Source organism: Scatophagus argus, chromosome 15, assembly GCF_020382885.2.
Source record: "Scatophagus argus isolate fScaArg1 chromosome 15, fScaArg1.pri, whole genome shotgun sequence".
NCBI classification, from domain to species: Eukaryota; Metazoa; Chordata; class Actinopteri; family Scatophagidae; genus Scatophagus; species Scatophagus argus.
The window spans coordinates 18,518,639-18,533,961 of record NC_058507.1 but is presented as its reverse complement, the minus strand read 5'-3'; the positions used below and the strand labels follow the sequence as shown (position 1 = coordinate 18,533,961).

Genomic DNA, 15,323 nt, shown 5'->3' with positions numbered 1-15,323 from the left:
AAGGATCAGGATGTCGCGCCAGGTGTCTGATTCGTTCATTCAACTCTGTGTGACATATAACATACAAACAAAAGGAGCTCTGTGTGTTTGATGACTCCGCCAGTCTTAGCTTTCTCGGGGTGAGTGTATAGAATAACACACTGCAGTTTAGCCACCATTCAAATCACACATTATAACTTTTATGAACTTTAGTCGGAGAGCGCCACAACAGTAACTCCTCCGGTTGTGTTGGAAACGGCTTCGGGCGGAGCTTGCACATACGTGCTTACGTCACAATCCGCCGAACGCATCCCGCAAACACCAAAACAAATGGTCCGCTTGAGACAGAAATGCACTTTCTTCTACAATGTAAACATTTAATAAAATACAGAACATTAACTTTCAACTCAATTTCTGATTTCCAATACATAAATAACCTTGCATAAATGAAAATAGTTGCAGGTCTTGTTACATATTGTGGGACCGATTTTTTTTCCCATCCGGTGGGCGTGCTATTCAGAGTATGACGCGTTGCGCTCAGGCGCAGCCCGTCTAACGCGCATGTCCTCAGAGGGTCACACGTGGTTTGTGTAAACCACGCACGCAGACTCAAGCGGAGGTTCAGAAATGGCGGCCGATAGGGGTAGTTCTACGCTGCAGCTACCCTGCGTTTTTTCACCAAAATCACGACAGTACTTAGCATTGTGTGCCCAGGATGGCAGACTTCGCATTTGGAACACAGACAGTAAAACACTTCACCAAGAATATGTGCCTTCAGCCCATTTGAGTGCCACTTGTATCTGCATTGCATGGGGACCATGCCGGACCGTCAAGGTACGTGAAGCTGCTTAGGAGTTCCCTGCTGATAGCTTCAGTAACTTAGCTAGCGAGGCCTTAGCAAGCTACCTGTGTTAGTTTCTTACAAAAGTGGATTTGTTAAAACTAAAACATTGTCGTCGTTGTTCAATAAGGAGCCAAGAAGTCTAAAAACACATGCTTGTACTTTAACGTAGACGCTTTCTTGTATTTGACAGAGTTGATTAACATGGTAACCACGTTAGCCGTAAGCTAGCTTTCAGCAGCTGCGCAGGACGCACATGTTGGTCCCACATGGTAGACAAGAAAACACGGGCAGTGTATAAATTGAGTATGTCGGGGCAGACTAACTCTAAATAATACTCAATGCAGATATAACAGTCCAACCAGATATTTGTCGTTCTGTGTGGACAGTTAGTACTGCAGAAAACTCGTTAATTAAGTTAGCACCAGCCCACCAAAGCTTCAGAAGCGTGTGCCACCATGACACTTATGGAAGGAGCGTTTCAAAAAGTTTAACCTTTTTCTTCACTGCTCCACTCAAGTCCACATGTTTAGTTTATGACGTAAACGTAACATTCACTTAAAAGCGTAGTATTTGACACGTTTTGGAACGGGCAGCCTACATCCTGTGCGTGATAATTTACATTGATAGTGTCTGCTGCTTACTAAATGTGTTAACGTGGCTAATTAAAAAAAAATCCACTTGTAGCAGTCATCTATCAGTGTGCTGGTGTACATTGTCATACCAGACAGTGGTGTAACAGAGTGAGATTTTAATTTAAGTAAGGACGCAACCTCCAATTTTACCACCAGCTAGGATTTCTCAAACTGTCACTTTGTTGTAATTTTTTGGTATGTAAATGGTACAAATATGCTTTGCTTTAGGAGGGGCCTCAGAGGAAGAAGAGGAAATCAGAGGCAGTGCAGGTGGAGGAGAAAGCAGACCTGCTGGCGATGGGCACCGCGGCAGGCACTGTGCTCATTTACAGTACGGCAAAGGGGGCACTGCACTGTACCCTGGTGAGTCGAAGATTCAACGTTCTCTTAACATTCTGCCAAGTTTAACATGTCCTGTAGAATGGCAATAAAATGTAAGATGGGAGGAATACACTTTTCTTACTTCATACAGTTCTGAAAATTATACCTTGACATGTGGAGAACCTGCAACTTGGAAATTAATTTGTATGTTTTGTCAAAGCAGTGCACTAGCCTTCAGTATTGAATAATAGAATGATTTGTTTACCACTCCAAACTATCACTTTCTGTGTCTGCTAGGATGGAGGCCATAGTGGAGCAGTGAATTGTGTCCAGTGGCACCCTGAAGACAGTTTATTGTACAGTGGCTCAGATGATACAAACATTGTAGAGTGGGACCTGCAGACGGGCAAGACACGAAGGTCAGTATGTGTTTTGCTGGTAGAGAATACAGTATGTTCCTGATTTGGAAATGAGACATGTGCCGTTAGAACAATAACACATAACGTCAAGCAAGAGCTGCAATCTGTAGTGCAGAGCCCATTGTAATGGAACAGCAAATTGATGATTGTGAATTTATCATGCTTTTAACAACTGAAACTGTAATGCTTTTCATTTAGTTTGTCTCAAACTGTGATGAGGTGTCAGCTGCCGTTCTTGTTGTTTCGTTGTTTCCAGGCAGACACATCATCTTAAACATCATTTACCTTTTATTTATTTTTCTCAAGCATCTTCGGCTGGTTTTGTTAAACCACAAAATTACACATTACACTTAATCTTGTGTGCCTTATAAAATGCAGATGATCTTTGACGAGTAAAGACACAGGGTTGGTAAGAGACACCAGGTAGCTGCTTATTTTCATTTTGGCTGTTATTAGAGATGAGCCGTTGAAGCCTTAGGAAGTATTGCAGTTTCAGTCTTTATATTTGTGTTGCAAAAGATTCTCCTATTTGGGCCTTTGTATGCTATAAAAATCCAAGCAGCTTGTCTGCTTATTATTAAACCTGCAATACCTTTTTCTGAAGTCCTGCATTCAATTTAGATGTTATTTTGCAGCACGTTACAGGAAAATAATTACTAAATGGATCAACTATAAAGCCTAGATATAGAACGTGTTTGCTGTCCTAAAATATTATTATTGCGGTAGGGTCATGTGTTTGAACTTTGTGGTTGATATTTATGTAACGATTCTCATGAGTTGTGGTGCAGTGGTCTTTTAGAACAGTGCAGTGCACTCCACAGGAGTGGAACAAACGTCTGAGCTGAAGTAGTATTGGCTCATCTCGCGCTATGAAAGAATCTCTTATAACAGGTGCTTTGCTACTTAAATGTTTTCTGCATTGCTCTCAACTCATCTTAGAGTAACTTAAACTCAGTATAGTCTGTTTTTGCTCTCTTTCAATTTGAATGTGGCTGATTGAGCACTTTGCCCAAACGTTTCTCACTTGTTAAAGGTATTGCAACATGCTGTTTTAAATAATTACAGTGTAGCAAACATATGATGTGATTGATCTATCAGTCACTGACTAAGCTGAATCAGACAGCTCCCAATGCATCTCGTGATCCATGTTACTAACTGATGGTGTAAACATTCTGCACACTCCTTAAATGTGTGGCTTTTGCTCCTCTGCTTTTAATAACTTCTTCTGACATTAGAGGAGACTCTATGTATTTTAGGCAAAGTGTGTTCCCCTGAACTTCTTTATCAAATGCTGTGTATAAGATATGTTGGGAGAGAGGGGTGTTGGTCTGGTGCTGTTGTCAGAGAAAGTTCTCAAACAGGTTTTTGGAGACCTGTTTTATCCCAAGCATGGTGCAGACAACAGGACTTTAAAGGCATTGAACAGAGGCACTGCAGCCTTTTTTAGCTCAAAGCATCTCTAACTTCACTTCGAGTCACTTGTTAACACTGTCAGGCTCCTGTGTTTTTATGTGAAGTGTGTGTAAAATACTTGTCTCACATTCACAGATGTGAAATACACACAGTAAAAAGAGTGTAATCCAACGAGACAACAGTTCCAAGTTTATAAGCAAATCTAAAGGTAAAGGTCTAGTGTCTTGTTTTTACAGTCCTAAACCCATTTTCAGTGGGTGAACATTTCTCTAGGAAAAGCATAGATTGGCTTCATTTTCATCAAATCAGTTCTACAGAATGAAGTGACGTAAATTATTGATGGGTGTTCATACTTTTACACAGGGATATCTGCCCTGAGTAAAAGCAAAATATGTCTAAGTCATTTGTGGCTATGATTAACTATTAGGTTTTCCACAGCTGCCCAATATTTGTTTGTTTCTTTAAACTTTTAGCTGCTTTCACACTGTCCTCACCTTTCGTATGAAACGAGATGTTACTGCTTTACCAAAGTAATTTCGGTGTCTCAGCTTCTCTTAATGTAGACAGATTTGACAGGGCAGTGTGTGCACCCCAGTGTTTCTAAATAACCAGCTCTCCCATATACATCATAACTTGACACTTCGCTTGCAAGCACCGAAATCCACCAATAAAGTCCGATCATTGAAGGTTCCACCGTTATGCGTTTCATGTCACTGTATTTCATCAGAAACACCTTTTCGCAGGTGACAGTCGGTGGGTACAATCATAAACAGTAATACCTCCATGAGTCCCCTTTTGATGCTCCCTGGAGCCTGTTTTTTTGTCCACAAAATGGTTTGGAGAGTGGTGAGAGCATTTTGTGCATTTCCTACTGCTATCAGGTCAAGAGCAATAGTAAATAGTGTGCTGTTGAATGTAGCTGTAAAATTGCAGGCTATTTACTTGATTATTGGGGGGGAGAAAAAAGGTCAGTGATTTAAGTCATCAGTCAAGAAGTGTCAGCATTTTTGTCAAAATCCTTACACGTTCGTTTTATATCTGTATCATTATACACAGGGCATGGCAGGCTGTGAACTTTGCAAACTCTGACCACAAACCACAAAAGTAATAGTAATTCAAGTGGAGATGGGTGAAATGGGGTTGCATGGCATGATGGCTGCTACAGTGATGACGACTGTCAGTGAAGTTGGCGAAACCTCTTTTGAACTAGACGGTGTTAGAACCTCCTCTCCTGCTGTCCGCTGTGACTGACTCGGGAGGACAGGCGCTCCGTGGTGTGCTGGGACTTTCTAACTGAGCTATGAGCAAGGTGCAGGCTTTTACTTTGTCTGACTGTGTGGAGATGTGATGTTTTCACATCACAGATGATCTAGAAGTGCATCAAAAAGTGAGTCTCGCAGGTAAAACATAAAACTCATGCAGGCTGATTGACAGTCTCTGTGAAGAAAAATGGAACACACATTCAAATCTTTGTATTGAACCACCAAAACCTATCTGAGAAAATTGTGTACAGTCCTCAAACAATGCAGTGATAGAAAATATAAGAGAGGAAGAGCTACCTGGATCTGACTTTGGAGAACAAATCAAATGCCTCTGATGCTCCTGATCATGTAGAATATTCTCTGCAAGAATGTCATAAAAACACAGAAAATAAACCCAGAAATATTTGTTTAATTCAAAGTAAGTGGAAAGCGGACCGTGCAGCAGTGACCAGTGTGTGTGTGAGCCCTGATGGGAAACTGCTGCTTTCAGCTGGACAGGTAATCAAGATGTGGGACTTGGACACCAAGGAGGTTTACAGGGTAAGTGTCTATTCATATTTGTTGATTTATTATATCAAAGTCAAATATTCTGGGTTTTTTTATGTTAATGTGCTCGAAGCCAATCTCCATTTCCTTTCCAGTTTCAGTTTAGTCAAACATGTCTGAACTCTCAAGCAGAATTGACTTGGTTGTCTTGCTTTTTGTCCTGGTTCTTTCTGCAGAAATTCACAGGCCACTCCACAGCTGTGACGACCCTGCGCTTTGCCACCACACGACCTCCCGACAGCAATGGTCTCTATTTCCTGTCTGGTGCTGCACACGATCGACTGCTCAGTGTTTGGTGAGTGCTCCCGTAACAGCCAGAGCTCAAATGTGCTCTGTGTGGATGTGGTGTTGTAGATTTCTTCATTTAAAATACACTACTGTTGTCTGGCTTTTATTGTTATGGCGGTTTTCCTGAAACAGACATCATTTTGTCTCATTGTAGGCAAGTACGAGAGGACGGAAAGGACAAGAATTCAGTCGTGTCCTTCACCCTGACGGACGAACCGCAACACATCGATCTCATCGCATGCAACAGCAAGGAAGAGGTTAGACTGAAAAAATGTCTTTGTGTATCCCAGAACTGTCAAGACAGATTGAATTATGCTCCGACTCAAATTATGACAAATGTAAAATTATGGTAAATAATTCTAACTATGAACTCGGAATGTGGGTGTGCTTGCATTAAACTCAATGCTGAACCCATTTTGAGCTTCTGTTATAACTGAGTGTTTGACACTGTGAATATGCATCCATGCTTATTTGGGAAGACCACAGGATTTAAGCATTCTTTTAGCCATGCTCTGATGTTCCTTCATATGGTATGATTATGTTGACATTTCAGGTTTGTATTACCTGTTTACAACATATAAATGTTTGTGTGTGGTGTTTTGTTATATACAGGCGGTGAGGCTGGCAGTGGTGTGTAAGGATGGACAGCTCCATCTTTTTGAGCACTTTCTAAATGGGTAAGGCCTGAAAATACTTTACTTTATCAGAGAACATATGTCAGTGTATGTGTTACTTTGTCTCATTTAAGAGGCCCTTGTATCATAGTTTTGTTTGTCCCCTGAGTGAGTCCATGCCTAAAACAAAAAAATATGGATTGAAATAGATTGGCAGCATCAAAACGGAAAGGGTGAGTTGTTCTTCTGTGACAGCTCAACCTTGAATTGCACTGTTAAAAGATGCTAATAATAATAATAACTTTATTTATATAGAACCTTTCAAAAAAAGGTTTACAAAGTACTTAACAATCATTTAAAACAGAATCAATAAATTGTACACTGAATAGAATGCAATAAACAAAATATAAATAGACAAATGGTGAAGGTTTAAGATAAAAAAAAGTTTTTATATATAAAAAGTAATAAATTAATTAATAAAAACACAATAATAAATTAAAGGGGACAGTAAAAAGACAACATCATGTAAAAGAAAGTCTGTGAAAGTGTGTTTTGAGAAGTGATTTAATAGAAGTTTTGGTGTAGAGCTGAAAGTAATTTTCGCATTTGTTAATTGCTCACATTTGGTGTTTGCTCCCCCTAATGGCTCTTCGAGCACAGCACGCACTGCCAGCGGATCAAAAAATAATCACTTCTTTTTGGCAGGAATTCTAAATTTATGGAGTGTGTTGTGTGGGATCTTATTGTCGTGAATAATATATCTCACCTCACACTATTCAGTGTTGTATGCCTTGTTGTGCTCACAGCCTGTCTAAAAAATCTGTCCCCACAGGCCCTGTAAGAAGCCCTTGTCGCCCTCGTGTACGGTGCAGATGTCGGACACAAAGGACACCCCAGTGCCAATCCCACTTTTGGCTGCGGCCCTCGGAGCTGATACACGGAGTGTGCTGCTGGCCTATGGCACCCACCTGCAGCCTGTCATAGAGAAAGTGGTGAGTACACAGGAGGTCATACCACTATGAAGATTTGTTTAGACCTCCATGTTTTGTACAGCTGATATGATGAATCTTCTTCACTATTTTATTCTTTATAGAAGCGTTGACTATCCTGGTGTCTGTGTTGTATGACCAACAGGACAGCAACAATCTTCTGAAAATTTCCCAAAAAATCAGAAACATGGCTGTGACTTGATAGTATTGGATCCTCAAAGTCCTAAACAAACATGTTTTTGTTGAAAGTTGAACTGAAATATACTTTGAGTCAAAAACTAGATTAACCAAGGGGATATTGTTTATGATCGGCAACTACTACTACTACTACTAAATGAGTCACTAGGGAAATAGTGCTCTGATTCGGTAAAGTAATACTTAATTCTTGACATCATCTTATATGACCCATCTTATTAGTTTTATCTTGACTGTGTTCAGTTAATGATGATATTGTAAGCCTTGAGAATGTTGATTAAAATGTACCTGCCACTTTCCTTCTTTCCATTTGCACAGGTGATCAACACAGCAGAGAGACATGTCTGTTTGACCCGGGATGTTCAGACCAGCTTGTCTCTTTCCATGGAAACCACAGTTTCCAAGGTAACAATCAAGTCTGACCTGACTTCAGAAGACAAATTTATTTTTGGCATGTTCTCCAGACCCGTAGTCCCATTTGTCAATCCCTGTGCAGTCCTTGCTAAACTAAGTAGTTGTATAGTAGTTGGATTACGTATAACTGATGAAAACCTGTGATTTGTTTATATTCCAGGTGAAAACCCCAATTGTCAATGCGAAGAGCAGAGTATTGGTCCCAGGACTCCCTGGTCACCAAGCTCCAGTCAGAGGAACCTCGCAGGGATCAGAGAAGAGGAAAAAAGACACAGACACCAAAGAGGTGGGTGCAGTGTTGATGCTGCTGCTGCTGTGTAAAGGAGTATCTCAGAGTAGCTTTGTTTCTCATTCTGATGGGCTTTTTGGCTCAGACCTCAAACATCTACATCAGCCAAAAATGTTTGGGCCACATTGTTGGCGCAGGTAGGAGTCCCACACCAATCATAAAAAGCCAGTAGATGGTGTTGTATTGTCATTTGGGTTTTCATGCTTCCAGACTAGTTTTATGTCACTAGGTATTAAACACGGTTGGACGGACAAATTTAGTGAGTGAACAGCTGTTTACCTGAAATATCTCTGTTCTCTTGTAGATGTCAATAGCGGAGCGACTTGGTGAAATTGATCTAACTTCAGCATCCACTGAGAAAGGAACTCCCAAAGGGACGGCCTCTTTACAGACAGACAATTTTGCAGTGCTGCTTGTGCAGGGCCTGGAGAGCAGCGATGCCAGCATCCTAAACGTAAGTGTTCTCCTCAGGTTCTGGACTCTGAAATAAGAGATTCAGTTTGGTTAGGAAAGTCATTTTGGAATTCTTCTGAGTTTGTTTTGCCAGAAGATTCCGATCAAGAGGTTAAAATGAAAAATGGACCACCAGCCACAGCTTAAATTGATTTGGTTTGTCCAAATTTAAATTCAGTTTCCTAAACACCTTTCATTCTGAATGTTCAGACTTTCATAAACTCAAATTTGTAAATGTTTTTACAGTCAAGCAAATTCAGTTAAGCTCATCTTAAGTGTAAGCATGAACCTCTGCTTTAAATTTGTCAAAGCTTAGTAACTTGTTTCTTCCTTTTCTCTTTTGCAGAAAGTTTTTCAGACTCGCAAAGAGATGGTGATAAAGAAGACGGTTGCTCGGTTACCACTCCCTGCTGTTTTACCTTTGGTGGAAGAGGTGAGCATCAGTTTTGTTTTTTTTTTTGTTTTTTGGGGGATTTTGTTTTGTGCAAACCACTCAATGTTTACAGTTTTTACATTTTCATTTATCTTTGAGATGACACTCACCTCTCATCTACATTTACCTGTCTGGGTCTTCTGTCACATTATCAGAATTTCTAAATGAATTTGTTGGAATCCTTTTCAGTCATTCACTGCAGTTTTTAACCTGTTCAATGTCTCTCAATCTGTAGATCACGAAGAGACTCCAGGGGCACCCTTTCACGTAAGTTAAAAGTTCACACATTTGACATAAGTCACTGATGCAGAAACTGATTTTAGTGTTGCTTTTTATTTTCCATTAGAAAACCCATGATGTGGGTATTTACTGCCAGGCACTTTGGGGTCCAACTTGACAGCTTATACTTTTGTTTCTTCCCACAGGGCAGTTTTAATGGTACGGTGGCTCAAGGCTGTACTCATGCACCACACATCATACCTGGCATCGGTGAGTCCACTTTACGCCAACACCACTTTCTGTCTGTGCTGCTCATATTTAAACACCAGACCTCATGTTGGTGTTGCATGTTTAACTTGTCCTGATGTAAAGCCTGCTGTACTTCCACACACTTCAGGCTCTCCATGGTCCAAACAGTGCATCTGCGACTCCCTTAAGCAGCACAAGCAGACACACACACACAACACCCCTCAGTACATATTGCTTTCCTGTGTCAACATTTCTAATTAATTTTATGTAATCTACAATCATTAACTCCACCATGAGATTTTCATATTATCTTTTTTGTTTTTTATTTTTTATTTTTTTTACCTTTTTCTCTAAAAATACATGTTACATCATTTTGGACCATCATTATTACCATATCTATCTGAATAGTTAGGAAAAAGTAGAGCAGATAATAAACAACACCCAAAAAAACTTCATAATAAAACTTACTAAAAAAGTTCATAAGGGACTAACCACAACCATTAGATGTTGCAAAAGTCATTTAGTTTGTTTTGATGCTCTCCACTCTCATCTTAGGAGGTGCTCAAAACAGCCTGGGTGCTGTGGCTAAAGCCTTATAATGGCCAGGCAAACCCTATGTGATTGCCTCTGACTGTGTGTCAGTTTGTATCATAGCTAGCAGCTGAATATCCATTTACTATGCAGGTTGGTGTTCAGAAGGCAGTGAAACCTATCGATTTTTGGGCGCAGTGTGACCAAAGCACTATCAACACCCCCTTATCCGTAAGGTCATATAGATGGCACATTTGTTCTTAATGAAAGAAAACCTTAACCCGGGACATTGCTCCATAACCCTTCTGTGAACTGTTGACAACAATTTTAAATGAGATTTAAAGTGTACAGGCTATTCTCTTATATGTATCCTATGTAATCTACTGAAAGTATTTAATGGAGGAGATGAGACCTTGGCAAGTGTCTGCTCATCGTTGAGTGTTGTGGTGTTTGCCTGTTTTCTGCTGCTACAGTGGTTTTTTTTTTACCTTCAACCTGATGCATCTGTGTGTCCAACAGCTGCCAGACCTGGTCACCCAGCTGGGAGTTCTTTATCACATGATTGAGAGCAGAGTGAAGATGTTCCACAAGCTAACAAAGCTTCATGGGAAACTTTATCTCCTAATGACACAGGTGGGTGTTTGCATGTTAAAAATATTACGATTCCAGTACCAAAGGCGGCACCCTTAAAGTGATACCGGTGCCAGTAGAGAGTTTCATGGAGTAGTGGGCCAGTCGCATGTGGGGTTAAATTTACCAGTGCTTGTGTTGATTGACTGCAAAAACCATACAAGTAGTCATTTTCTTTCTAGATCTGTGTATAAAAAGACTTTAGTTTAACTGTTGTTTGAGTGGAAACGTTTTGATACTCCTGCATTATTTCGATTGATATCTTGAAGTTATATGTATTGAATTTGGTGGTGGATTGCTTAGATGCCCTACCTGATGATATAGGAGTGCCCATTACTACAAAGTATCATCTCAGCTCACTGAAACTTGATTGAACTCTGGGGTATCAGTCATCAGCTGTGTACTCGCAGCATGGTTGCATTTCTGGCGCTCAAATCAGTTCCTGTGGAGGAGCCTAATGGAATATGTTTCAGGTCTTTGTAAGACAAAGGTGACAAAGGTTAATGCATTTGCCTTTACAGTTATGTTTAGTATACATTCACTATAACTGCTCGCAGCACTCTACTGCTTTGGCGGTTTTTCACTTTCATTTTTCACCTTGAGTTTAGATTTGTGCTTTCCAACGCAGCCTCCAGACATGTCTTGTCATACAGGAAATGCAGTTGTGATACATGAGGTCTTGTGGACAAAGTTCTTTCCACATTGTAGTGAACGGTGTGATCTGTTTATGAAAATGAACAGCGATTCATCCTAATAGGTTCTAGCTATGTCCCACGATACGATCGTGACACGATAAATTTAGACAAAATGCTTCTTAAGATTTTAAAAAGACGATTATCCGTTCTGAAATTGTAAATCGGAAAGCTTCTGACTTTGTGGAGAAGGTGTTGAGTGGACACTCTGCTTGTGATCAGACATGCTTCCTTGTAGCTTCAGATTGGCTGTTTGCTGGATGTTATCCATGTGATAAATTCAGACAGATTTAAATTATCCCAATGCAATTTCAGAATCACCAACCTGCTGCATAAAACTACATTAAGCGTGAATATTATGCATCATTCTAATCGTAAATCTTGAAGATTTCCATCTATTTGTGCGAAGGAATTCACCACCGGAGGCATCTGTTTGGCAGGGTTGTGACTTAACAAGATCTTTATTTATCCTCCTTTCACAAAGAATGCACATCAGTGTTTTTGCTACACTTCTGCCCTTATATGCCTAATTTAATGATGGTGTCACAAAACGTACAGTCTCTAATTGGATCAGGTGTGCAACAAAAGGACTGAAGAGAACTGGACAGATGAAAAAAACGTGGAATTATTATTATCTTGATGCCAAGCTTTTAAATACCATTTGTGTGAGATTTCAAAGAAGTGTGTTTTCTAAAACTGAGCATGGCTCTGATTTTATCACATGACCTTATGAAGATGCATTTAATTAATAAGTGACTGAAAGGAACCTGAAAAGGAACCTTGAAGAATCATGGCCTGCATAAATTGGAACTCTAATACCCCTGTTTCCTTTTACCACTAGGTGGCAACAAGTGACAGCAGCAAAACAGTTACAGATGTTGACCACACAGCTAAGCTGGTATATGAAGAGGGTGAGTGTTCTTCATTTATCTCTGTTTGCATCTAATCTTACTAAACTTCTGATTCCCAACTGACTTTGTTCGTTAAAACCTTTTCCATGGTGGCATCACACTTTTTTGTCTCTCTTAAAATGTGTGGAATCACTACCTCAGACAGTCGCACTAACTCGGGTGAACAGTGCGAGGGGCAGCTGAGAGATATAAAATGATGGTCTTATTTCAGTCTGTAACTGATCAGTTGTATATTTCAGACTAACGATTGACCCAAAGTGACTCCTCAAGCCTTTTGTAAGAGATCACACTGATAGTGTGCAGATGTCAGCATCCAGTTGCTTTCTCACTGTTTTGACTGGCATTCATTATCTTGTCAGGTCACCTTAAGTCATTCAGGATGCCTCACGACGACTGCGCTGAATCGGTTAACATTTATGAAGGCAGTGTTGCCCATCATGTAGCCACTCTTGCCGATGCACCGCACGCAAACATGACTCCTGTTGCCTGGCAACCTGACCGGCAGCGTTCAGATCCTCCCTTTTGAGCAGAACAACAAGGCCCCACTGTGTTCACTCTTATTTCTCATTACCCTACTGTATAAAATGCTTTATTGATCCGCATAGAAAATTGGCTTTCAGGAAATAATTAAGCTACGCTTTGAATTCCAATACCCATCAGTAGTCCAAAATGCAAAGGTTCGTTTAAAGGAAGTTCATAAGGGGAGCTGATGAGCAGGAGGCTGTTACAGTCTGGTGTGGACGCTGCTGTACACTGGGCTCATTGTAAGTCCAAAATGAGAATCTGATTGGAAGCTTTAGAGTCGTGTCAGAGTAAGTGAATCGTAGTTTGGTCAGGTTGTGCTGAAAGCATGTGCAGTTTTTGAATGGAAACAATTGCTGTGCTCTATACTTGTTCTGGTTGTTGCTTGTATGGGGACCATGAATTAATTACATTAATTAACTGTTCTGGGTCATGAGCTGGTATAATTAGAATAGCTGCAGAAAATATCTGACAAAAAACAGATTTCGATTCAGGCTTGCATTAATGTACAGCAGTCATGTAGGGGTTATGCAGATGATAGGGCTGCGAGTTGGAAAACTGTTCATGTTGATGTAGAAAATCTGCTTTTACCTATGATGATTTCATGCTCTGAAATGGATACACGTCACAGTCATGTAACAAGCTCCAAGTCGACCTGTTTTGTCTTGCACTTCTGGCATTTCGCTGCTCAGTGGAAATGTGTGCACACCTGTCATGTTAACCCATGTGTGTAATTGGTAAAATAGCCTTTTAAAGTCATTTAGCCTGTATCACGACTGTAAACAGTAAACACTCTTCTGAGGCTGTTTGTAATACTAAAACTTTTAAACATGTTCCTTTTGTTTAATTGAACTTGAAATGACAGCATGTATAGAATATGAAATAATATCTTAGTGTCTTAGGTCTGCCAATGACCTGATCATGCTTGGCTGACCTGATGTGGCAGATAGCGTCAGTAAACCTTATTGATATTCCTCCCTCTTGGACCAAATGGTATTTGTTTGTTGTCATACCACCAGATGACGTCATCATGGCATTGAAATGCAAATATCTGCCACCTCTCACATGAAATGTATAAATAAGTGAAGCGTAGATGGCTTTTTCCCCCTCTCTTCTTTCGCATGTGGGAGACCAGCATTCATATGGAAACAGTTTTGCAGTACCAACTGACAGATTTGTTTTCTTTTGTCTGCCCTTAACAGAATCATCTGATGAAGATGAGGCCTCAGGTGATGAAGGTCTTCCTGATGATGACTCTGATGTAAGTTATGAGAATGTTCAAAGTCAGCAAACAGATGGACGATCTGGCTAACTTGTAACCCTCCTACTGTGAATTGTTTTACATTATAGAAACTACAGTCATTTTACTAGGCTGTCTGTTTTTAAGTTGAGCTCTAAGTTATTTATTTTGTGGTCCTTCTCAGAACTGGGAAGAGGAGGCAATGGAGGAAGATGAGGATGAAGAGGAGGATCCAGACAGCAGAACAGAGTCCAAAGCTAATGGAGAGGAAGACATGGAAAACGAGAGTGAAGAGGAATGAGGACAAATGCCAATCATACATTGAAATGGACCTGAAAGAGTTAAATATACTTTCATTTTATTTTCATGCTTTTGATTTTATTACCCGAACAAAGTATGGTTTTACAAAATCAAGGGACACATGTTGTTGAGACGTGGGCAAAGTTCAGCCATAGGGATGGTGATGTCATATTGTCTTTTATCCCATCTAAGGAACAGGTGCAGCTTTTTGGGGAGAAAGGCAGAATATTCTGTAAAATGAAACTGATGCAAGTTCTCCTTTTCTGCTGTGAATTCAGTCTGCATCCCAGCTCTACAGCCTGATGAGTGTGCGTTGAAAAAGACTGAAAAGATATTGCGGTGGTGTTCCAGTTTTCCTGCGCTGCAGTCTGCATTTCAAATTTTATGTCACTATGTAATAAAAATGAATTTGAGTGTATCATATGACCAGGTTACTCTTAGGTAAGCCCACGCTCTGTGATTGGTTTATTCTGACCCAACCCTGTAGGCCGTCTGGAACACGACCCTGTTCAGTGGAGCCTCGAGATGCAAACACATTGAGGGTGTGAAGCTGGGATGCAGGACCCCTGGCTGCTTATTGTACAGAATACTGCTCAATCCAGAAGTGGGCTTGCTAGGCAAGGCCATACATCATGTCCCTACACAATGTAAATCTGTATGTACAGTGAAGTGTTTGTATGAGCTCTTCCCTCTACAGCTATCCCCCAGAATACCTTGGGATTAAACAAACTCCTGTAAAGTCTTCTGGATGCTGTTGTTTTTGTTTTTGTTTTTGTTACCTGATTTGTTTCAGTCCTCCTGTTTTAACTCTGTCCTGTTTGTGTGTTTAGTTTTTGGGCACGCCCTGATGTCCGCTGCCTTGAACCCATAGTCACAGGGGCAACTGAGAAAAAGAGTATGAACTTTGCTCAGATAGGTGAATAAATGGGTTTTCAACA

At 40.4% G+C, this 15,323-nt stretch overlaps 1 protein-coding gene across 1 annotated transcript; it reads left to right on the top strand.

Moving 5' to 3' along the window:
- Positions 1-490: 490 nt before the first annotated feature.
- Positions 491-15,129, top strand: wdr43 (WD repeat domain 43). The gene is made up of 18 exons (XM_046413092.1): positions 491-813; positions 1,684-1,818; positions 2,074-2,195; positions 5,290-5,410; positions 5,593-5,711; positions 5,859-5,961; positions 6,317-6,381; positions 7,151-7,310; positions 7,821-7,907; positions 8,077-8,202; positions 8,510-8,659; positions 9,005-9,091; positions 9,327-9,358; positions 9,517-9,580; positions 10,610-10,723; positions 12,254-12,323; positions 14,048-14,106; positions 14,270-15,129. The coding sequence occupies exons 1-18, from the start codon at positions 607-609 to the stop codon at positions 14,384-14,386; spliced, it is 1,938 nt and encodes a 645-aa protein (XP_046269048.1). The 5' UTR covers positions 491-606; the 3' UTR covers positions 14,387-15,129.
- The last annotated feature ends 194 nt before the right edge of the window (positions 15,130-15,323 follow it).